The sequence below is a fragment of the Apus apus genome, chromosome 17 (assembly GCF_020740795.1).
Source record: "Apus apus isolate bApuApu2 chromosome 17, bApuApu2.pri.cur, whole genome shotgun sequence".
NCBI classification, from domain to species: Eukaryota; Metazoa; Chordata; class Aves; order Apodiformes; family Apodidae; genus Apus; species Apus apus.
In genome coordinates this window covers 12,571,099-12,595,714 of record NC_067298.1, presented here as the reverse complement: position 1 = coordinate 12,595,714, position 24,616 = coordinate 12,571,099, and the positions used below count along the sequence as shown (strand labels likewise).

Here is a 24,616-nt window from a genome sequence, read left to right as displayed (position 1 = left end):
TGTCATCATCTGTTGGTGATTATATTGGATATTTTAATCCAGTTCAAGTTGTAGCTGTATAACTAGGACAGTACAGGGTTATTGTTTTTACTGCTGACGTTGTGATGAATGTCATTGTCAAGTCTGTCACTGATTCTACCAGGTTTATTCCCATTGAGTGGAGGAGCATAGCATGGAAAGATGAGAAATGCATTGAGTATTATATTAACTACTCTTTCTTTTTTTTCTTTTTTTCTTTTTTTTTTTCCTTTTTTTTTTCTTTAATTTGCTGGGGGGAAGATCCAAGAAGAGGAAAAGGAATATGCTTTAAGAAGATCTGAACCAGTTAAAATCTTGGCCATCTCCCGAACCTCCTGTCCACCTACAAAGTCATACATCATCACAGGGGGCCTGGGAGGATTTGGGCTTGAGTTGGCACAGTGGCTAGTTGAGAGAGGAGCACAGAAGCTTGTACTGACCTCTCGTTCTGGCATACGAACTGGTAAGCAAAAACTGTAACGGAACAAGGAACATGCCTGCCTTTCAACAGGCCTTAACCAGTAGTTTGTCTACATTTTTATGTGTCCTGTCAGCAAAAAATGATGTCCTGATCTCTCTTTCCTCTCATGTATGTATTTTCTCACTTCAAACAAGATTTTATTCTAATGGAGGGAAGTATGTTTTAACTTGACCTCTTTTCCAACTACTATCTTCTTTTTTATGCTTCCTAGTTCTGTTAATCCATTTTCTCCCTTATTTGGGATTTTTTCTGCAGCCTTACATTTACCTTTATCCCCTCTACAAAGTCTGTATCCAGCTACCTCTGATTTGTCCAATGGCTGTAGCATAGTGGATCACATGCCAAAAAGAAAGGACTATAAACTCCTTGCTAAAGATACTCTGTCCCTCAATTTATGTGTATGGTTGCTTGCTCTTGCTTTTTCAGATAGCTTATGTCTAAATATGTACTCTACTATCTGATAACATCAGTGAGCATTTTTACTTAGTTTTAAGCCATTAGTTTGATTACAATCACAGCATTGAGGTTTCTTATCCGTGGCAGTCTTCAGTGTGTCCTCATACAAGTTCAGTCATAACAAAACTTCTCTTTCTTTCTAGAGATTTCTTCTTTCTGTTGGCAGGGCCACAATTGCACCACTTGTGCAAACACATAGATCAAATACTTCTCAAGTTCTGGTTATGCTACTATAATATGTTGCTGTCCTCTAATCTACACGTTCTTTCCTGCCTCAATACCCAAATTCTTATTATGTTAATTCCTCTTCACTGTTTTATGTTTTCTTCCTTTTTTCCCCCCCCCCTCCCTTTTTAGTTCTCCCAGCTCTGTTCTCCACTTCGATTGATTTAGAATATTTCTGAAACTCAAGTGATTCCTATCTACTATTCAAGTTTTGTCCAGTTTTTCTCTTGTTGCTGATTTGGGCATTTAGCTATTCAATCCCTCTCTAGTCTGAAAAGTGTAAGGAACATGTTAACTAAAGCCATATGGTTTGAATTCTTCATCCCTGGCACACTGTTCACCTTAATTTTTTTGCAGGCTACCAGGCTAAACGTGTTAGGGAGTGGAAGGCACTAGGAATCCAAGTGTTGGTATCTACCAGTGATATTGGTACACTAGAAGGAGCACAGCGACTGATAGAAGAAGCTTTGCAGCTTGGCCCAGTTGGAGGCATCTTTAATTTGGCTGTGGTAAGTGACAAAAATGCTTAGGACTTGGCAGCAGCCGTTTAAGTGGCTTTTTTTTTTACTTAAGAGTCCTCAGATGTCATACAGTTTCAGATTGCCTTTCTGTATTTCAAGGGACACTTTGCTTTGGCCTTACTTGGTGTCTAAAGTCTTACAGGTCTGGCCCCTTGACCCGGGAAGCAACGTTATTTGGCCAAAAGACTTGGTTCTGGCGTAAGACACATGTTGCACAATTGCCCTGGGGACAAGAAAGATCCTATACAGAATTTTCCATAGGAAGGCTGCAGTGGCAGTATTAAAAAAAGCAGACTTAGCAAAAGCCATGTTGACCTTATCATATTTCTGGACATTCAGGATACATCTGTACAAAAATGCATTCTATAGCGATAGCCTCTCATATCTCAAACCATGTGGCAAATTTAAACGGAGAAACTGGATATACTAAAACTGCTCCTTTTGCTCTTTTCTTCTTCCCTCCCCCTGCCCCCTCAATAGGTCCTTAGAGATGCCATGATTGAAAATCAGACTCCAGAATTATTCGGGGAGGTCAACAAGCCCAAGTATTCAGGCACCCTTCATTTGGATTGGTAAGTGTCTGAAGAAGGGACAGATATGAACTACTTTTGTGGTCACAGAGCTGATCAAACTGGGTCATTTTAGTCTTGCACTAGCCTTCCGGAGTAACACACAGTTGGCAAGTTTTTCTGATTGGGTTTGTCTCTCCTGCTGTTTTCCCAGGGTGACTCGTAAGAAGTGTCCAGACCTGGACTATTTTGTTGTGTTCTCCTCTGTAAGCTGTGGAAGAGGAAATGCTGGGCAAAGTAATTATGGCTTTGCCAATTCTACCATGGAGCGTATCTGTGAGCAGCGACATCATGATGGACTCCCAGGTAAGATGACTTTACTTACTGTGCAGAAAAATCTATTCCACCAAACATCCAGAGGAGAGCCAGCTTACCAGAAGTCTGTGCACTTGTCCTGACCAATGACAAATGTTGAAGGCTTGTTTCCTCTCCCAGCTGTTACCCTGGGTAATTCATGTGTGAATGAACACTGACCATTTAACAGTACAAAGGACATACAGGCCTTTGCTTAGTTGTTTAACTCCCTTTTGTTGCTGCTGCATGCTTTAGTGAGTTGTCTAGAGTGTTCTTTCTTCTGATTTCTCTTCCAGGCCTAGCAATCCAGTGGGGAGCGATTGGTGATGTGGGTATCCTTCTGAAGACAATGGGAAACAAGGACATTGTTGTTGGAGGAACCATTCCCCAGCCAATCAGCTCGTGCCTGGAAGTGCTTGATACCTTCCTGAATCAACCTCATCCTGTCACATCCAGTTTTGTCCTAGCAGAGAAGGTCTCTATGAAAACTGAAGGAGGCAGTCAACGGGATCTGGTGGAAGCTGTTGCTAACATCCTGGGTAAGTTCTCAGACAAGCACTACTGGGCAGTGTCTGCCATTTCAATGCAGTGGTGCTGCTGTAGGTGCTGTGTTCAGCATCTCCTGATTTCTGTGGGATGGGTGTGGTGGTGGTGTTGGGACTATTTGAGGTTTTTTCCCCATTAATCAATTTGTTTGTTTCAGTGTGGGCTTTTCTCCCTTAGTGAATTTACACACACACACACACAGGAGTGGACTGGTAACTTTCTCCAAACAGAGAATTAATAGGATTAGCCTCCGAGAGTAAAATTCTGGCACAGCACATAATAGGGCAAATACGTGACTGGCTTTCCAAGTACTATTCCAGCTTTCTAACATTGGCCTCAGGATGTCCCTATGGACACATCTGGGTTGTAGAAGAGGTGACTTGTGAAAGCAGTAGATGATCTTGAAAGGTAGCTGTAGTTTCTCCAGGTTTGCGGAGAAAGAGGAAAACTGACAAGACTGCTAAAGAGGCCTAGAGCTGAAAATAAATTATCCTTCTGTTTGTGTGCTGCTTTTTCTCAGGTGTCCGGGATGTGAATAGTCTGAATGCTGAGAGTTCCTTGGCAGACTTGGGCTTGGATTCCCTGATGGGTGTCGAGGTGCGCCAGACACTGGAGAGAGACTATGACATTGTTATGACCATGAGAGAAATTCGACTCCTTACAATCAACAAACTGCGTGAACTTTCTTCCAAGTCCAGGACAACAGAGGGTATAGTGTCTGGGTCAGGGCTGACACCAGTCACCTTAGCCCAAAGAATTAACCTCCCAGTCCCGTTGCTTTCCTATATAGTGACATAAGTCTCTATCAAATAATGAAATAAGGTTATAGCTGAAAGGCTTTTAAGTGACAGACACAACACTGAGATGCACTGACCATTGGGTCAAGCCCATCAGTTCTGGGGGCAGGATGGAAGAGCAAGGATCAAAGCTGCTTTCTTGTCTGCCTCCTATCTGCCTGCATGAGTACTCTTGTGCAGCTGCACGCAGGATGTAATTTGGGGCCTTTTTACCCATCTGAGGAGTAAACAATATTAAGTTATGCTTACTGTGAGCTGAAAGCATATGCAGTTGCTGCAGAGCAATTGACAATAGTTAGATCCTTATGTCTTTTCCCTGATGAGTTAGTTAGCCCATGGGCTCATCCAGAGCAGCCCTGAGATTCTTCTTTAGGACTATGGCTACATGACCAAGACTGATCCTGAATCTAATTGTGTCTTTCTGGTGTGCTCCCCTTTAAAGAGCTGAAGCCATCTCAAGTGATGAAGACAGGCGTGGGTGAACCTCCAAAACTAGATTTGAACAACTTGTTGGTGAGCCCTGAAGGACCAACAATCACCCGTCTCAATGACGTTCAGAGCACAGAGCGTCCTCTTTTCTTTGTTCACCCCATTGAAGGATCCACTGCAGTTTTCCACACTCTTGCCTCCAGACTTCATATGCCCTGCTATGGGTTCCAGTGCACAAAAGGTATTTCAGTTCTTCAGTGTCTTGAATTTGTAAACATAACATTCTGAGTGTTGGTTGCCTTACAGCAAGAGATGTGTTTGTAGGCTCTTAAACTTGAAGGTTCAAGTACTTACAGTCTTTATAGGGTTGTGTCAAACATCCCTAGAGAACACGAGAAGTACTAGGTTAGGTTGAAGAGCTTATGTATGTGGGAGATGGAACAATTGGATGTTGCATGGAGTGCCTGCCACCATATAAGCATGCAGGACTAAAACAAGGCATGCTATTCTACCTGTCTTTAGAAAGCAGGAACATTTACTATTCCTTATCCAAAATGTAAGTTGTTAACCATAATTTAGAAGCTTACCTTCAAAATAAGCTGGCTGTTTCCAACAGGGTTGTTTCTGAACTCAGGAAAACATAATTGTCTCTGCCACTGTCTTCTCACCAAGGTCTGTTTCTATCTTGCTTCCCTGTTCTAGCTGCTCCCTTGGACAGCATACAGAGCCTGGCAAGCTATTACCTTGGCTATATGAAGCAGATACAGCCTGAAGGACCTTACCGCATTGCTGGATATTCCTTTGGTGCCTGTGTAGCCTTTGAAATGTGCTCCCAGCTGCAAGCACAGCAAAATGCTTCCCATTCACTCAACAGTCTGTTCCTCTTTGATGGGTCTCATTCCTTTGTGGCAGCCTACACTCGGGTAAGAGATACATGGAAAAATCTGTCTGGAGACCATCCTGTCTCATCAGGGCTCATGTTCTGGGAGCTCACTATTGTAAACAGGAGCCATCTGAAAAGCTGACAGACTTTTCTTGACAGGGGTAGTTGGGAGGCAGCTGTAGATAGTGGGTGAAGAATGGCTGAAGGGTGGATTAGCTGGTGAGTGCGGGAACACAAATGTTGCTCTTACTATGGTAATTCATAATATTAGTATGTCCTCAGGAAGATCCTGAAGCCTGCAAGGACAAGATCCCCATGTAGGAGTGCTGGGAAACATCACTTAAGCCTTCCTTTCCATTTTCATTTTGCTTTCTAGAGGATACTACGCTCTTGGCTATCACCAAGTGCATTTGCTTTCTAAATTGTTCTCAAGGGATCTTCCTCCCCACCCCAAGATCTAGTCTTACCTTTATTTCTTTATTTCCCTAGCCCACTCACTTTTTTTCCCAGCTCGAAGCCCTTTGTTCTGTAGTTGGTTTTATCTAACATTAAAGATCAGGCATACCTCTCTCATGTTAACATTTTTATTTTTCTCTTTTCCAGAGCTACAGAGCCAAGCTGAGCCAAGGAAATGAGGCTGCCTTGGAGACTGAAGCATTGTGTGCCTTTGTTCAGCAATTTACAGGCATTGAATACAATAAGGTGAGGTCTCTTATTTCTTTTTTTATATCTCTTCAGTGTAGCACAAGACAAGTGTGGGTCTGTTGTGGGCTTTTTTTAAAAGACAGATTTTCAGATATCTAGACTAATGGGGAAAAAAATGTTAATATTTCCAGCTGCTGGAGATTCTTCTGCCCCTGAAAGATCTGGAGGCTCGTGTGAATGCTGCTGCAGACCTGATAACTCAGGTTCATACACACATCAATCGTGAAGCACTCAACTTTGCTGCTGCTTCCTTTTTCCACAAACTGAAAGCTGCTGACAAGTATATACCAGAGTTCAAGTACCACGGGAATGTGACACTGATGCGGGCAAAGTCTCGCAATGAATATGAAGAAGGTCTGGGTGAAGACTACAGACTCTCAGAGGTCAGTCTGAAACCCACTGGTAACTGTTGAGGTTCTCCTGATATTAGGAGGAGCAAAAGCAAAGCCTGGAAAATAATCCTTTCTGAGGGAGAAGGGACAAAATCAACCTGAAGCAAATGATCATTATGAAGCTGTTTTGCTCTAACAAGAATTAAAAGTCCCCAAAAGCAAATGAGTTGATTGGTTCCACACACTTTCTCAGAGTAGTGAGGGCCGGGAGAAGGTCTAGCCTCTATACTGGATAAATCAGTGTTTTCTATATTTAATTCCTTCAGCTCTGTAGATAGATTTTAGATAATAAAGATGTTAAAAGGGAGTAATTTGATAGAAGTAACTTCTAGTCTCCTTCTTTTCCTTTAGATCCCTAAAGTTTGTCCAGTGCACAAGGGCAGACTTTTGAAGATCGAGTGTCAGTCTTCTGATAGAGGCAGCTTTTTCTTAGTTACGTTCAGTGGACCACTTAGCAGTTAGCATGTGGGCTTCTTGCAGGCCTAGAAGACTTTGGTTTTCAGCCTGTAGTCCAGATAAGGTAACTGTTCTTTAGCCCCTGTTTGTGTAAAGCCATTAAGTGCCTTGCATCATGGCACAGATACCAGGGAAAAGGAAGTGATCTTCAAAATTGACACCTATTTCTGGCAAATCCTATCCCTTCAGACTTCTAACTTACATTCATTATTGTTTCCAGGCTAACTTGTATGTTATTAAAGCTATATAGTGACCTTACGATCAGGCTGGTTTGCTTCCTGCCCAGCTTATATTTGAGTAGATCACCTGGCAGGCTGTCAAACTGTCCTGCTCTAAAACACTGGTTCCAAACAGCACCTTGCAGCTGAGCTATGGAAACGTGTTAGAGTAAAATTGATGATGTTTTCAGCTGAGTTGGACAGAGACGATGGTGTAAACTATGAGTAACTTAGAAGACTGACAAACCCAAGCCAGCTAGATAACCAGCTGGTTGTAATGAATGTAAAGGATTTTATTTTTTCGTATCTGTGCAGGTATGTGATGGGAAAGTCTCTGTCCACGTTGTCGAAGGGGATCACCGCACCCTATTGGAGGGAGATGGTGCTGAGTCAATTATTGGGATCATCCACAGCTCACTGGCAGAACCACGTGTCAGTGTCAGGGAGGGTTAACTTCTGCTTGCTTACTGTCAATGGTGAAGAAAATGCCAACAACATTCCTTGTTACGAGGACCCCAAGGAACTCTTCCTGTTGAACATCTCATCTGCTCTGCTGCCAGAACTGGGAAGTCCAGCTGAACTTGATTGGTCTTTTTCTCTCTCTTTCTTGCTTATCTTTTCCTTTCCCAACTTCTGTGGGTTCTTTTTCCTCCTTCCCTTCCTATGCTTTGTTTTCCCCTAGTATCCCTGTCTGTGCACTGTGACTCTGTCACTGTGCACTGCTGTGAGGGTTTCCTGCCGATGGTTCCTTCCTACACCCTTGGCAGTATGAAAAACAAATTTAGGAGTAGACTTCTTGTGCTTTATATTGTTTTGTCTTAACAGTATTCCAAAGGGTATGTGGTAGCACTTGTTGATGAAGCCCAGTGAGCAGAGAGAGGAGCTGCAGCTGATTTCTGAGATACCTTTTGTCTGTGAAGAATCTGCCTGTAGTTAGGTCAGAAAGAGAATTCCATTGAGGCTTTTGTAACTATATTTTTTTTTAATTTGATGTGTTCTAAGTATTTATTATGTCAAACCAGAGACTTCTTAGTTGGTTTTAATTTATCATGGGTTATAGAAGAAAAGAAACATCCCTTTTTCATGGGGGAAGTTTATGTTACAAGGGGAAGTTGCCCATTTGTTAAACCAAAGTGCATCTTTGGAACAGTCTTTCTTTTGTGTTTTTTTTTTTTTTTCCTTTTTCTTTCTCCCACTGTTGTGCCCTGTTTAGAAAGGAAAAGGGGTAGAAGGGAGGGTTCTTGCCATCGTCCATTATTTGAGGGAGGGGCTGAAGGGGGAAGAGTGTATGGTTTGATAGATGCCACCGTACTGAACAGCCTGAACTTGGGCATGATAAAAACAGGCAAAGCTATCCCTAGGCAGGTACTTTGTTTATATTTGTGCAGGGTTCTGTGCTCTGCTGTATCAGAACCTTAGTAAAGCATTAAGACTTTTGCTTTACCTTATTCCCCCCCACTTCCATTCTTGCCACCCAACCAGACGTTTGGAACGAAGGTGGAAGTAGAATTAATTCTTTGATGACTGAACAAATCCTCCTACCCCTCCCATACCTAAAGGTCAGGCAAACATACAAGCATCTACCCAAAGCCCCTGTATGCTTTATAGCACAGGGCTTGCTTATGCCTTGTGTGTTCATTTCCCTCTCAGTAACAAGACTGAAGATCCCACAAGGTAGCTAAGTAATCAGTTTGATGGTATGATTTTAAGATCTAAGTCCTTTATAAAGGAAACTTGCATAAAATTCAATTAAAAAAAATACTTGCCTTTGCTACACTGGATCTATCCTTCCCAAAATCAGTAAATCCTTGCTACACTTATGATACAGAGGACACATGGGTAGCAACCAAGCACCAACTAGGAGGAGCTATTGTGCTGTAGCTCTCAGAACTGCTGTAAAACCCCAACTTCTCTCCATCTTCATTCCCCAGTGAAGTATCTTGATAGTACAGGAGCATTACAGTGACAGGAATGGGTGGCTTTTCACTGCAGGTTCTGACCTAGTGTCTTTTGCTTATACCACCCTCTGTTGATAGTGGCTGGGTTTAACTGGTTTTAGTTTTATAACATATTTCTTTTGTGAAATCTGAAATAAAACCAACATAATGTCAGCTTGAAGAGTCTTCAAAATAAATCTTGTTCTTTTTTCTTTTTCCTTTTTTTTCTTTTTTTTTAATACTTCTTGGTCTGAAGAGTGTCTTTCTCTTTGGCTTTCCTGGTATTAAACAGAATTGATCACCTGTTTGCTTTTTGTCTTCTTCTCTACCACTATTTCTTAATCCTGTGTTTCATCTGGAATCTCTCATGTCTTGGTATAAAGGAAAAACTGCTGCTGGCATATCTGATTTGGAGTCTGTAGAAATAATAACAATAATAAAGAAGACTTATTATTCTGGAGCATGGCTTCTTGTTGCCATGATTTTGGTACCTTAGATACAACCAAACCACACACCCATGAGATTGAAGTGAAAACTCTGAAATTCTAATTCTGACTCCATTGTTGTGGTTTTGGACAAGTTGTTAGTGCTACAGTCTCAGTTGCCCCATCTGTAAAATGGGACTAATAGCAGCTACCTCAGGGTCACAAGAGCATTCGGTGGGTATGATGGCTGGGCAGCTGTTGGGAATGATGAGCAGGTGTGAGGTGGGGACAGGAGCAGGGAAGGAGGCAGCGTGTGAGGATGAGGGGCCTCACAGCTGCCAAGAATCTAACACCGAAGAGTGGCTGTGTGACCTGGGCAGATGTGCATACTGTGGGACTTGGTTCTATCTTCTGCATCTTATCCTAGCATAGGTACTCCATAAAACAAACATGGAATGGTTGGTTTTAAATTTGTAGCGAGCCTGAAAAGAGTTAACTAATCCTAGTTGCCTTGGTTGTATTGAAAACCTAGAAGGCAAAAGAAAATTACTCAAAAGGAGTGATTCAACAAACCAGTACACTAGTTCTGTGCCAAGTGTTGAATGAGTCTGAATGGGGAGGGAGCAAGGACTAACGCTGCCCCAGCTGAAGCAGGAGTTGGACAAGTTCTCTTGTGCTCTTGTGCATGGTCTGATCAAAGCAAAGCTTGAAGATACTGTTTTAGTAATAGAAGTTCCTCAAGGCTGAGCCTATATGCTCTCAATGTTCTTGTGATTATCTTAATCTCAAGACTGAAAAGCACAGTCTCCCTACTAGCCCTGTAACCAGACAGAGCCACCTTGCTGTTCTGAAAGGGGGCAGGATACCTCAAATACATCACATAACTTAATACTAAGAACGTACAGCAGCGCACAGCTGTTCCTTCCTACCACCTTCCCCTTGGAAAGAAGGACGTCTCTCTTGACAAAGACAGTAGCTAAACAACCAAGCGCCAGGCGCGTTCCGGGGGCGGCCGCGCCCGCCGGAGGGGGGGAAGGACGAGCCCCGCGCGGGGGGTCCGAGCACCGGCAGGTGCCGCGGGGGGGCCTGCCGCGTCCCGGCCGGTGCCTGCCGCGTCCCGGCCGGTGCCTGCCGCTGCACGGGAAACCGGGGCCCGCGGTCCCCGCCGCGCCCGCGCTTGCCCGGACACTTTCGCGCGCGGCCCCTTCTGGCAGCGCCGCGGTTTCCGGAGGGGACGGCGAGCGGCTGCACCGCCGCGCCGGCCGGAGCGAGATGGCGGTGGCACCGTCCGGCCGGCCCGGTGCCCCGCCAGGGCCCAGCGATCGCGCCCGCCTCCGGGCCTGGCGCGGCCCGATCCCCGGCGCGGGGCGCAGCCGCCGCAGCGCTGCGCGGGCGGGCGATGCCGAAGCTGCGCGGGGAGGCCTTCTGGAGGGAGACTCTGCGGAGCGCCCACTACGTGGTGGCGCCCATGGTGGACCAGAGCGAGCTGGCCTGGAGGCTGCTGAGCCGCCGCCACGGCGCCCAGCTCTGCTACACGCCGATGCTGCACGCCCAGGTCTTCCTCAGGGACGCCAACTACCGCCGCGAGAACCTCTACTGCGAGGCCTGTCCCGAGGACCGGCCGCTCATCGTGCAGGTGAGCGCCGCGCCCGGCCCGAGCAGCGGGGACCGCCGGGCAGGGCTGCCCCGGGCTTCGCCTTCCCCTGCGCTCGTGGGCAGAGCCACGGAACCAAGTCCGCCCTCCCAGTTCACCTTCGGCGGCGTTATCCTCCCCTTTGTGCTAAAGAATCCATACGTCTTCCCAATGCGCGTGAGTTCAAGCTAGTCACTCTCAGCCTCGTTTAAAAGTGGTGATATCAGATAACAGAAATCCCATTTTCTTCACCTAAGTGTACTTAACTTGTGAAGATAAGTGTGTTTTTCTGTTTATCCCATGTCTAGCAAAGAGAATTTAGCATCTTAACCACAGGGGCCTGGAGCACTAGGTCCTTCACAGGGTTTCAGTTCTCTACACCTCATCTTTAGGGACGGATTAGACCTGATCTTCTAGAGTGAAGGGTTGTTCAAGATCTGATACTACCCCTGGAGGATTACAGTTTTTTGAGTAGTTCTCTGAAAAGATGAGCTCAGTGCTTAGCTGTAGAAAAGGGATGCAAGGAAGATAGGACACACTTTTAAGCTTGTGTTGCTTCTGCTTCTTGAGCGCTGTGTGAAGTTCAGGACCTTCCCTCCATTCCATCCCAAGGAGGGAGAGGAGCTTGCAGAGCTGGAGAATCATTCCGGGAAGGACAGTCAGCATGAGCAGAGGAATGAGGTGATTGCCACATGTGGAGCAATTAAATGGATGACTTGTCACCTTGGATGAGAAGTGTCTGCCTTGATTGGGGGGGGGAAAGTGAAAGTCTGAAAATCTGACTGGTTTGAGGATGATGAATAGGAAATGAGTGTTAAATAAGGACAGTGATAAACTGCAAAATTGATTACTGTGGGATGTACTGAATGCTGAAAGATTACATGAGTATAGACAGCAGATGAAGGAAAACTCTACTGAGGGCCATTAGGTGCAGGAAACACTACTTCTGCTTCCAGAGCCCTTGAAGACATTTTCCAGCTTCTGCTGTTCCTTAGACATTGGTTGTCAGCCATTATTAGAGCAGGTATAGCTTTGTATGTCCTTTTTTCCACAAGAGGTAGCTTCTTTGTCACAGAAAAATACAGATAGCAGAAATATAGCTAGTCTTAGAAAGCTGTTAAGTCTTGTGAGCACAGATCTTCAGCTCAGTAAACTGTGTGTTCTGGGCAGGCCTACCTGAAGAGTGTCACTTACTGTGAGCTTGCTGTGGTATCCTTCCTTTCACTGGCTGCTCTTGGACATAAGGCACAGAACTAACCAATCTTTTGGTTGATGTAGTGCAGCAATCCTTGCAGAGCTCTGCAGTATTTCTGGGCAGGCTTAGGGTTTTGCTCGCAGACTCTTGGAAACAGATCAGGTAGAGATACATCTGAGCCCAGCCTGCTTGGTGGGCTTTGTTTACTGTGCAAAAACTCCTCGATGGTGTGGCTTGCTTGGAGGCTTTCCATTGTTCCAGTCACCTCAGAGAAAGCAAATGTCTTCTGGTTTTAGTCGGTGTCAGCCATAGTGTGTTTAGTGCTGTAGGGTTTAAGTAGGGTTCAAATTTAAATCCATATTATGTAAAGACATGATGGCATTGTTTTTTGTTAATAATGAATTTTAGAAAATCTATTTAAAAGCATAAATGATAAGAGTTTGGTTCTGTCCTCTTCAGCAAAGCAGCTTCAAATTAACCTATTTTGGTAATAAATTAATTTATTTGCACTGTGCTTTAAGTGTAATATTAATTATATTAAGACTGAGCATTTGACTAACAACCCCATGTTTCTATTTCACACTCCACACTAATGTGAATTAGTTTTAGAGGCAATGGTGCTTTTTTGGTACACACAAAGCTTGAGTTGTCTCAAGACCCAGAGACACTACAGGTAACTCTTTTCTTCTGCACCATCTATATGTATTAAAATGCTACAGCTGCTTGTTTTCCAGAGGATTTTAAGAGTAGTTCCCTCTTATTCTTGGATACTACTTGTAAAATATTCTACAAATATTTCTTTGCCTCTTGAATGCTCATTTTTCTCTTTTTGTCATTTGAAGGTTGAGGATCTTTAGCTGGTAAGTGTCACAAGGGTTTTTTTGTTGTTGTGTTGGGTTTTTTTCATGAGAAATGGTGGTTTCTATGGCAAGCAGTAGCTTCTTAACTGTGTATTAACATGTTGTTGGTACTTGAAGAAGGCTATTGCCTGATTATGCTGCTTTTCTTTATCTTTCTCAGTTCTGTGCCAATGACCCTGAAGTGTTTGTCCAAGCAGCCATGTTGGCTCAGGATTACTGCGATGCCATAGACCTAAATTTGGGTTGTCCCCAAATGATTGCAAAGAGAGGTATGTGCAAATCAGAGCCTGGGATAAACAGAGAAATTGAGTGTTTCAAATGTGAACGTTGGCAATAAAACATCAATATGACCGAACTGAGTGCTGCTGGGGGAGTGGCTGCAGTACTGAGGTTAGACCTACTGTAAGAGGTAATGCTTTGTAGTACCTAAAGCAAAAATTAAATATATTCATAATTAATTCCAGCTTTTATTGAGTGACAGCTCTTGTGGCTAGAATATCCTTCAGAAAAAGTATTTTAATAGAGCTTGATTTTCTTTCTGATTTCAGTTGCTCTAACAGCCTAATTTGCAAAACTGCATTTAAAATTATATCATGCAGGCACTTGTCATCTCCTGTTTCCTTGATACTTCAGAGAGTTTATTCACATTAGCATATAAGAGGATAATATCTTAAAAGACATCGCAAAGGTAGCTATGTTGGAAAACCAGAACCAGCTGCATCAGGTAGGATGTTGAGGAAAGATTTGTTCAGTAACTGTTCATTCCTCTTCTAAAATGGCTTTCAAAGACTGATAGGGAAATTATCAGTGGTGTACTGGGCAAATAAATCTTTAAATCCAATCAGGTTTTAACCTGGAGGGAATTTTTAAACACCCATTATAAATCCCTGAAAGTTGGACTTGGAGCCAGTTTCAACACACTATCCTTAGGGAGTAGCAGTGAAAATAAAATAGTGTGTGGGGATTCATTGTTCATGCTGTGAATCTGTATCTTGGATGGCATGGGGAACAGAATGGTCCAACCCTTCCAGTTTGGGCAGGAGAGAGCAACTGTTTGTGCTAGTGAGGCACATGAGTGTCTGCAGCTTTTTATGTGAGCATTTCTGAAATCTGGATTCTTCTGAATCTTACTCTTATGTACAAGTCTGTCATATGCTAATGTATTACAGGTCATTATGGAGCATTTCTGCAAGAGGAATGGGATCTTCTTCAGAGAATGAGTAAGTCTTTGGAGAGGCTTAACTTTGAAAGGGAATGGGATGAACTCATCATTGAGAGGAGGTTTAGGGATTTTTGGGGGCAGAAGGTGACACGCTTCTTTGTGGAAGGTTGTGTTTAGTTTTTTTTATTCCTTTTCCTTCCTACTGTATTCCCAGTAGCACCCTCAAGATACTTGGTGGTATCCCACTACAAACTACCAGCTAGATCTGCTAAAAGACTTCAGCACCTGAACAGACTTAAGGTGAAAGAGAGTAAATTAAATCCCAATCTAGTGATGGCTAAGTGGTTTTCCAGCTCTAGAAATTGCAGCACTCCCTGTGTCTTTTTTACTTTTAAGTTCTTGGGTGCCAGGAGTAATTTCTGCTTGAAGCCACAGTTTGGGTTTTTTCTGATCAGCTTGGCATGCTCTTTCTGTCCACATCACAGCAAGTTATGCCTCTTTTCTCCAAAGTCGTGTAGGATGTTTTCAAGAGTATTTGTAGCAGTTGTGAACAGTATAATATTTTTTTAAGAAATAACATTTGGAACCGATTTTAAAAGCAAGGTTTTGGTCATTGTGTAGAGCTGAGAATGTGCCTTCACCCCACTTCAAAGCAAGTGTCTGAACCCTGGAGTTAGAGAATCTTAATTCTGCTTGCATTCCCTGTGGTCCAAGACACTGCTGAGAACCTGGAAAGATAGATAAATAGTTCTTCCTGGCCCAGTATGTAATGTGGTTGTTAGGGCACTTTTCTTAGGAGTGAAAGATGCAAATCAGAACAGCCTTAAGGTAAGAAAGAGAACCCAGGTCAACCAGTTGGGTGAGAACCCAGGCTGTCTAGTGAGAGAGTTGTCTTACTAGGCTGTTGTATAAAAGGTGAGCAAAGGTTCCTCTTCCCCTTCTCCTCCAGCCATCTTTAAAATTATGAAGTACTATTGTCTGCTTGCATCTGTATACACCTTTCTTGCTCCTTTGAAGGGGTGATAGGAAGTACCTATGGTTAGAGCTTCTAGGATTTGGATTAGAAAAAAGCAGGGCACTTCCTACATGGTACATCCAAGCTTTGGAAGAGAAGAGAACTTCAGGCATGCCATTGCTCAGTGGTTTCCCATTGGCCATCTTTGTTAGTTCTTTTTCATAGTTTTCCAACTCCGTGCACTGTGTAAAGACTGTGGGAGCTCATCATGTTCTGGACTTCACCCTGGCTCTGTAACCTACATTTACTGCTAATTGGGTCCACAGCCTACCTCAGCTGACAAGCCTCTGCTTGCCATGGACAAGACTCTACTTGTCATGATTGTTTGGGTGATTATTTGGAAAGAAGCAAAGCATCTCTTGTAAGAAAGGTGGACAAGCAAGTGTTAATGTTGGCAGAGCCAGGAGTACAACAGCCTGTGGCAACAGTAAACCTGTGTCAGTGATTGACACAGGGGTGGTCCTTGAAAGGGAAGTCTTATGCTGTGGAAATGTTAGGGCTATGAAATGTTTGCTACTTTATGCCTCTTGTTAGAATGCAGATTTCTGTGCTTCGTGTTTTACTCTTACCTGACTAACCTGTGCAGTAGGGCTCACAGAGGACATTTCTGTTTGTTTAAGCTGTGAGAACTGCATAGCAGTAACATTTCTGGCTTTTTCCATGCCAGTGTCAGTACCAGATCCTGAGAATAGGCACTTCCCATAGCATTGTGCCACCTGCTTACCTGTCTTTTCAATCTTCCCCAGTTTTACTGGCTAACGAGAAGCTCTCTGTTCCCATCACATGCAAAATCCGCGTTTTCCCAGAAATTGACAGGACAGTGAAGTATGCACAGATGCTGGAGAAAGCTGGCTGCCAGGTAAGGAGGCAGCTGCTCCCTGTACTGTTGCATTGGACACATGACTTTATATAAAGCATCTGATGACCAGATCTTGGTGTTCTGTGGAGATGAATAGGCTATATTGTTTTACAATCAGAAAAAAATGGGATGCAGAGAGATGGTATGTGTTTGCAGTCATAGGCAGCAGGTCAGTGGTACAATATGGAAGACAAAATTACTTCAGAGTCTCTCTTGTAATCACTGCACAGTGCAGTGTCCTTCACTGTGGTTGAAGCACAGTCATGCCTAGTGCTGCAGGAGGCAGTATGAATGCCTGAAATCCACAGGACTACAGAAAAAAAACAGTATCGAAGATGGTCAGCACTAGTAAAGAAATGGGCAGCCTAGTAGGATTTATTTAACTCCAGTTAAATTGGAAGAGACAGTCTGTAATTAGAGCCAGTACTGAGAGCATTCAGGCCTTCTGCTGAGCAGCAACCAAATCAATAAATCTCAAATTGCAAAGTGAATCACAAATGTGAGCCAATACAATAGGAAATATGTAGCTTCTCCCAAGATATGATCTTGCCATGCTGTGGAGTAGCAAGCTGAAAGAAGCCCAAGGCCATACTGTGGTAGGTGAGCTGCTGATCTCTTTCTGTGACACCAAAGTCCATGCACTGCTGAAATAGCAGTGGGAATTGATTGGCATCTGTGAAGTGTACATGGAGTTTTGACAGGGGATCTGTTCTTGTCCTTCATACACATGAAAAGTCAATGTAACTGTTCTAGCTACTGACTGTGCACGGCCGTACGAAAGAACAGAAAGGACCACTTGCTGGAGTGGCATCTTGGGAGCACATTCAAGCTGTCAGGTTAGTAAGCATTACCAATCTTTGTAGATTTCTGCCAACATGCTGTGAAGGTAGATTTTTAAGCACAGCATGCAGTGGCATTAAAGAGCAAACAAATTTGTGTGACTGGAGTAGAATTTAGAGTTGACTCTAACTCTCAATTTTATACGTCTCTCTTATTCACTGGTCTAGAAAAGCTGTAAGCATTCCTGTATTTGCAAATGGAAACATCCAGTGTCTCAGTGACGTGGAAGAATGTATCCGTAAGACAGGAGTGCATGGTGTCATGAGTGCAGGTAAAGAAAATTAATTTTACTCATAATAGATGAGAATACAAAGTGTGAACAGCTTTGACTGAAAGCTGAGTGACTATTCTCCCTCTTTTTATACTAGCCATCTCTTACCAGTGCCAGGAATCACTTAACATTTATAAGAATTGTTATGTTGGACTTGTAGTAGCATTGAGTGGAGAGCTCAAATATCATTACTTAACAAAGGCATACTGGACTCTTGTTGTCCTGGAATATTTTCGTGACATCTGTTAAACAATGGAATGGTTTCTGAATGGATCCTGATGCAGTGAGTGCATTTGCTGATTCGAATTCCTGTAAATGGTTCATGTTGGGTTGGAATAAAAAAGAATTAGCTTACGTTCCTACAGAAAGAGCTAGGATACACATAAAAAATACCCAGCTTCCAATCACTCACAGTTAAATCAATGAAACATTTATTGGGAGTTTGTAGAATCTTATTTTTAGAAAACACTGGTTAACAAAAGACTTGTGAAGCTAGTGGAGAAAAGCATAGTGAGAAGCAGTATCTCTCAACTTAAGCCGAACAACTGTGAATACAGACATAAGATCAGACACTCCTTGTCCAAGTATTTAACCATTGGGCAAGAAAAGCAGTGATTTCTTTATTAATTTTTTTACTGTCTTTGTGTCAAGATTGGATGCCTGTCTGAAAAATGTATTTTAATTTAATAAGAGCATTTGACAGAATTAAGAATTGTATATTGAAGTACAGTATGCTGAGGTCAGGCTGGCGTTTCGTGGGCCCTGTGTTCTTCTTTGTGAGGACATGGGTGATGTGTCTTTGACTGGCTGGTAGAATCACAAGAGAGCTGATCAAGCTTCAGAGCCTGGATTTTGTTTTCTGTTTCAATCCTGAAATGAAATCTTGAGTTTGTTTTTTTTTTATTCATTCCCTAGAAGGAAATCTTCATAACCCAGCTTTGTTTGAGGGTCGAAACCCATTGGTGTGGGAGATGGCTGAGGAGTATCTGGAGATAGTGCAGAAGCACCCTTGTCCATTGTCTTATGTTAGGGCTCATCTCTTCAAGCTCTGGCATCACACGTGAGTATCTCCAGAGAACTCTTCATGTTTTCAGGACTCATCCTGCTTAGCAAGTGTCTGGCTTTTCTGGACAAGGATTTCTTTGGCCAGAATTAGTAGGCTTGCAAGGTTTTCTTCCCTGAACCTGGCTGGAGAGAGTGTAGGCTGAGGCCTTTACCCTTCATTGCGTATCTGGGAAACAGGGCATGGGGAATGAACAAGTTGCCACAAGATAAGCTGGGGCGTGACTCCACAGTACATCAGCTGCCATGTGGTAATTGCTCTGCACACACATTATATGGCAACTGTGAGCTCGTGGTGAGCCAAGCTGTCTTGCTTGTACTGTGAAGTAAGAGCGTGGCCATGGGCAGCTACTGAGGAGCAGCTGATTAACTGTATCTTTGTGTTAGCTTATCGCAAAGTACCCTGGTTGTGTGCCAAGTATTTATTTGGAAAAGAGGAGCAGGTATGTGTGCTTTTCTCTGGACTTCCAAGAAAAAAGTTAGGCTTCTACCAAAAACAAGTGCAGCAAGAAAAAGATATTAAAAGCTCTTATTAAGACATTTTTACTTGATCTCCTCAATCTAGCAATAATGAATAAATATGGTGTTTGGGATTTGCCACAGGCTTCAAGTTTACCAGCAGCTGCGTGAAGAATTAGCAAAGGTGAAGACTTTAGAGGGCATTGTAGATGTCAACAGGGAGCTGAAACTACGATGCCAGGTACCAAGATGGGCCCTAATCTCACAGAAGAGCACTTAGTGGGAATTTACCATGTATGTCATGTAGTTGATGTCTTTTGGTCACTTCATTGGGACTTCGTGGCTTACCAACCATGATATTGGTAGTTTACTGCAGCAGCAGCCCCTTAAGCCTGAACACCTTTATGTGGGATAAAGTTGATTTAGGAGTTATAAACCTGCTGCAATTCATCTGTTAGTTTAACAGTAACTGTTAGTTTAGATTCCATTTTCTGGTTTCTGGAGTTTGATATATGAATTAGAGTATTTCTTGAGAAGTCCAGGAAAACTGACTGTATCTCTGTGCTGCAGGAAGAAATAGCTAATCAGAAAGAAGGAGAAAAGCCAAAAGAAGGGTTGCCTTTTTTCCACTGGATCTGTCAGCCCTACATCAGGCCAGGGTGAGTTATTTATGCTGACCTGGACAGGCCTCTCCTTTCCATACTATCAGTACAGAGCCATCCAGTTCTGTTCTAGGAGTGAAGACTTTGGATTATTTTTATTCTGGTTTGGCTTTTCCCCAGTTATTGCTTTGTTCATGGGGATGCTCCTCATAGTATGCATCTTCTTTAGATCCTCCTCAGATTTCTCTCTCTGGAGAGTAAAACCTGAGAATTCCACTGCAGCTCAGAAAGCAAAGCTGGTGTGAACAGACAGGCTGCCTGACACTATTGATCTATGTAACAAGGAAATTGCTGGTAACTGCCAGGGTAGCAAAGATGGCAACTAAATTGTATTCTATGAAGGATGCTCATGCTATATGGACAAGCTTTTCAGAGAGCTTATTCCCTTTCTGTTGTGAAATTTGGGCTGAAGAAGAACACAAGTGTTTCAAGATTAATACTTAAGTATTTACTTAACATGGGAATAACAGGTTAAGAGGTGCCTAATTTAACTGGCCAACTTTTATTGATTTTTCAATTGATATATCTGTGTATCTGTCGGCCAATGTTAACAAAAAGTTAGGTCGTTCTATTCCAATTCTAAGGGCAATGACATTTCCTTGTAATTTAGCCATGATAGAAAGGTTTAGTTTACCTAGATATTTCTGTAAACCAGAGTAGTGGCCAGGAAACACCTACTTCTTCCCTTCAGCCAACTTAAAATGATACTTATTGTTTCAGGCCAAAGGAGAGATGCAAGGAGAATGGAGCCACTGGGAATGAAAAAGGTGTGCGAGGGAAACGTGCTCTGGAAGAGGAGGAAGATGGAAATTCTGAGCTTCTGTCAAAGAATAAGCAAAAAAAGAAGTTAAGAAATCCAAATAAAAGCTTTGATCCATCTTTAAAACGTAAGTTCCGTTTATTGGCATAAATGGTTGCTGATAATACATTTGACATAAATTGCCACTATTTATTTTCCTTGTTTATATAGTTACAGAAACTTCTTTAAAAAGAGGGGAATATTGGGAAATTTTTGTAGTAGGCAATGTGATTCAAATTATGTTCTTTAAATAATTCAAATTATTTACTAATGTAAAGAAAACAAGGATCAGATAAGTATGTCACTGATCCACTATAAGCATCTTTTTAAGAGGAAGATGCTTTACAGACTAAATGGTGGCTGTCACTAGTATTTGGAGTTTGTATGCATTTCAGGCAGATGTCCTCTTTAACACTTGACCTGAGGATTGAAATTTTGTATTTAGCTTAGAGGCACTTAAAAATCCAAGTGTCTTTACCTTTGCACTCTTCTTTATGTTTTTATTTAAAAGAGAGTCTCTCTATGACTAGAAAAAGCTCCAAGCTTTGATCCTGATTTTTTTTTTTTAAAACTTCTTCCACATAAAAATGCCGTTGCTGAAGTCTCTCTCTCTCTCTCTCTCTCTCTGTCTCTCTCTCTGTCTCTCTCTCTCTCTTTCCAGCCAAATATGCAAAATGTGATCAATGTGGAAACCCTAAGGTAAGTCAGTGCCAGTGTCCATTACAGCATGTCCATTAAATGGAATTTGACTGTCCACAGCTCAATGAGTGGAGATCAGTGATGAGCTGAGTCCCTCAGGGGTCCGTGCTGTGCAATAATTATGTGTTCTAGCTGGAAAAGCAGCATTACAGCCATGGGGGGTGGGGAGACAGGGATACAGGCATGTTGTGATGCTCTCCTTTATAACACTCTTGTGACACCTTAGAAATAGCAGCTACCTGGGACTCAATCTGTAGCTGCAACTACAGAAGAAAATATTTTTCTTGCTGTGTTCATTATTGGGAAGCCATTGAGCATTCACCTGGCCTCTTTCCAAAGCCGTCCTCTTCCTTAGCTAATCTGGGTGATACAGCTTGGTACATCATAACCATGGTTGGCTGAAGTTTGGCTTAGTCTCATTTCGGTTTTGCTCTTAAGTCACTGTAATATTTCAAGCAGCCCTTGAATTCTTGTGACTGGACCTGTCCTGGAGTTTGGGATTTTTTTGTTGTTGTTGTTGGGTTTTTCCTAGATCATGTTTCTAAGATACTGCATGGAACTGGGGGATAACAAAACAAAATTTCAACCCTGCGCTTTCTAAACACAAAGGGATTTTTAATTGAGGTGGAGGGAGACACACCAAACAAGAAAATCCCTAGGAACACTAAGCACACATGAGACAGAGCACCCAAGAACACCCACCAACTGTCCCAGACTAAACTGCTGCCCCTTATTGGTCATACAATACATTTTAATATTTATGTATATTTTAAGCTGCAAATAGGGAAGCAATTGCTGTGGTAACATTGATTTTAGGCATAGCTACAGATGGCAGCAGGCTTGTTGGGCAGTGTTTCACATGCTGGTTTTGTAGAGCATTACAGTGAGCTTGCCTGCAACACAAGCCATTGTGCTTAGTACAAAGGGCTTATGGCACTTGCCTGCTTGTGCTGTGTAACAGGCTGCCCAAGAGGTTACTTATGTTGCATAAGTTGAATGTGGACTTTTTTTTGGTTGTTTTGTTCTCTATGTACAAACAGTTGCAATTTGTGCCTCCCCCCAGAATTCATAAACTCTGTCATCTCTGTTAGCCTGAGCTGTGACTGTGTTCATGTTTTATTTCCAACGGTCTGAGTGTGCAGAGCTGTATTGTTGTTATTACAGTAAGCAGTAATTTTATTTTCACTGATGCAAGTTTCTTTACTTCTTTACTTACTCCCAATCTAGGGCAATAAATGTGTTTTTAACATGTGCCGAGGGTGCTGTAAGAAAAGAGCATTCAAAGAGACAGCAGACTGTCCAGGTGAGTGCAGCTGTCCTTACAAGCCATTCAGCAAATGTCTCATCTCCCCTGTATAGTCTGTACTTTAATCTTTGTTTTATGGGATGGGTGTGTGTGTGTGTTAACATCTACATATGCAGCAAGCTAAACATTTTATAGTACAATATTAAAAAGCCTGCTCTTCCTTCTATGTACAGTATTTCTTCTGCTTCCAAAGCCTTCAGGGGCTCACTCTTCACACTATGAGGATGTGCCCTTTGTAACTGTAAGGAATGAGCTATTCTGATTGCCCTTGCACTCGATGTAATTTCTGGGTTTTTTTGTCTGTTTGTTGTTTTTTTGGTGGTGTTTCTCCCCCCCGTCCTTTGCTTTGTCAGGTCATGGATTACTTTTTAAGACCAAATATGAAAAATCCCTTTCATGGCAGAGTAGTCAAAGAGTAATTCAAACCCCAGCGATCTGCCAGAGAGAAGATGTAGCTGTGGACACTGCAGCACTGGCAGAGGCTGGTGACGGTGCAGTGTGAAGCCTTGGAAATGAACAGTTGAAGAGCTCCTGCCAGGCCTCTGCTTCCCTGGGCCAAAGAACACGCCACCTCCAGCTCACTGTCAGCTGTGTGACCTTGTTCCACAGGTTTATTTTAATTCTTGAAAAAGTTTTATTTAAGTAAAAAGCTGCTTACTCAGGGAATTATCCTGCATTTGAAATAAAAAGGATGCAATTAAATTTCTCATGCTGTGTTTTAAAAATGGAAAATGCTGCATTTGAGGGGGCTGGGAGGGGGTAACCTACATAAGCTGCTGTCACAATCTGCCTCTTGTATGTTCATTAACTCTTTATTTCCTGTTTTTAATACTGGGGAATAAATGTATTAGAACAGGTTTCTGGCATGCTAAATACAGCATATCAATGACTTTTTCACTAATAGAAACCAACAGGTTCTCATTCAAAGCATTAATAACAGAGGGCCCACAAGCAAGGTGAACAACTCACTAAGCAGAAGCCTTGGCCTATCCTTGTATCAATCACCCTTGTGCTCACTTTCATCTATTCTGTGTTCAGATTTTCCATGCTTTCTTCAGGCACTGTCCTCATCACATGATTGTGGGCATCTTAATCTCTCTGGGCATTTGTCTCCATCTGGCTTGCTTTTATCTTGCTGTTCCTGTTCATTCACAGTAAGTCCTCTAGAGGGACAAGAAGCAAGAACTTACAATTTGGAGGCCAGTCTTAAATGCTGCCTAACATTTAGTTGTGGCTTGCTACAGATTATGACAATAGAAGTAGTTCAAACTCTCCTATTGAGACTTCCCATGTAATTTGCTTGTTACTTGACCAAAATATTCTATCTACATAATGTTCTGGGAATAGCATCTTTCAATCTTAATCAGTTTGTTAACCAAGACTTTCAGCAGCTTTCATAATTTCTGACTACCCTTGTATTCAAATCCAGTTAAGACACTAAGCTGGTAGGTGTTATTCCAGCTTGCTTTGTGAATTGGAGCTAGCACAGAGCCGAGAGGAAGGGTGTGGCATTTACCAAATAGCCCTGTGATTAGTGTGGGAGAACCAAGTTTAAAAATGCTTCTCTGTCTTATTTAAAGATGGGACCTTGAAACCACATCTTCCCTTCTGTGGAAAGAGCCCACTTCTCCCCTGGCACAGGCAGACACTTCAAAGCTGTCAAGTATCCTGAGTTCCCTGGTCTGTTTTATAAGCCCCTCTTCTAATAAAAAGCTGCATATTCATTACCATGGATTTTCAAACTGCTTACCTGACCCTTCTTTCCAGTTTCCCAAAAACATCAGAAAGCTCAGTCATTCTGCTCACTCTGCCAGAGAAATTTAGTCAGAAAAGGTGTTTTCATGAAAATGAGCACTGGACTGGTGCTATGTGAGAGCTCTGGGTAACATCCTTATCCACACATTTTAGAACACCTCTCACACTTGCAGTCTCATCACAGAATCACTTACCAGTGTGAAGAAAGGATCAAGCTGGCCTTAGGTTCCTACATTTGGAAAGGGCTTTTATACATGAGAAACCTAAATGGACACATTTTTTTAAATACAGAATTAGTATTTAAGGCACTTTCATCCCCACTCCGTGGTCCAAGAGGCAGAGCAGACAGATGCTTGCTCAGCTCCATGGCACAGCAGAAACCAGCAACACCCTGACATGGGACTGGAGCACTGCCCAGTCAGGCACTGCAACACCAAACTCCCTTGGAGCATCCAACTGCAAAACACCACACTAGTGGGAAAAAAAAGAAGCTGCAACCTCAACTTCAGTTCAGACAATCAAGAAGATTATAACCTTGCCATTAAGCAGGTAATGACAACCAGTCTATCAATTCCTTTATGAACAATGCTTGTGAATTAGGAGGTACTATTGCAACATGAGTAAAGCCATTTGCTATTCATGCTGGGCACACCTGCACCTACACTCATCAGGGATTACTTTCAGGCT

The 24,616-nt window shown here is 42.7% G+C and overlaps 2 protein-coding genes across 3 annotated transcripts in view; both read left to right on the top strand.

Annotated features, from left to right (window-relative positions):
• FASN (fatty acid synthase) overlaps window positions 1-9,387 on the top strand; it is a 39,457-nt gene extending 30,070 nt beyond the window's left edge. Inside the window, exons 33-43 of the mRNA XM_051635205.1 lie at window positions 280-481; window positions 1,538-1,689; window positions 2,182-2,273; window positions 2,425-2,576; window positions 2,861-3,103; window positions 3,631-3,819; window positions 4,350-4,577; window positions 5,039-5,259; window positions 5,823-5,921; window positions 6,056-6,307; window positions 7,306-9,387. Coding sequence (XP_051491165.1) covers window positions 280-481; window positions 1,538-1,689; window positions 2,182-2,273; window positions 2,425-2,576; window positions 2,861-3,103; window positions 3,631-3,819; window positions 4,350-4,577; window positions 5,039-5,259; window positions 5,823-5,921; window positions 6,056-6,307; window positions 7,306-7,443 — 1,968 coding nt within the window. The 3' untranslated portion in view covers window positions 7,444-9,387. The remainder of the gene's footprint in view (window positions 1-279; window positions 482-1,537; window positions 1,690-2,181; window positions 2,274-2,424; window positions 2,577-2,860; window positions 3,104-3,630; window positions 3,820-4,349; window positions 4,578-5,038; window positions 5,260-5,822; window positions 5,922-6,055; window positions 6,308-7,305) is intronic.
• A 1,243-nt stretch (window positions 9,388-10,630) lies between these two features.
• On the top strand, window positions 10,631-22,876 carry DUS1L (dihydrouridine synthase 1 like). 2 transcript variants are annotated; one of them, XM_051635094.1, is made up of 13 exons: window positions 10,631-10,988; window positions 13,201-13,309; window positions 14,210-14,260; window positions 15,964-16,076; window positions 16,830-16,912; window positions 17,084-17,187; window positions 18,103-18,247; window positions 18,853-18,949; window positions 19,279-19,367; window positions 20,091-20,257; window positions 20,831-20,868; window positions 22,096-22,171; window positions 22,578-22,668. In XM_051635094.1, the coding sequence occupies exons 1-13, from the start codon at window positions 10,752-10,754 to the stop codon at window positions 22,580-22,582; spliced, it is 1,314 nt and encodes a 437-aa protein (XP_051491054.1). In that variant the 5' UTR covers window positions 10,631-10,751; the 3' UTR covers window positions 22,583-22,668. The 2 variants fall into 2 exon arrangements, with proteins under 2 accessions (XP_051491054.1, XP_051491053.1); XM_051635093.1 differs by having other exon boundaries at window positions 10,633-10,988; window positions 22,528-22,876.
• Window positions 22,877-24,616: the final 1,740 nt, after the last annotated feature.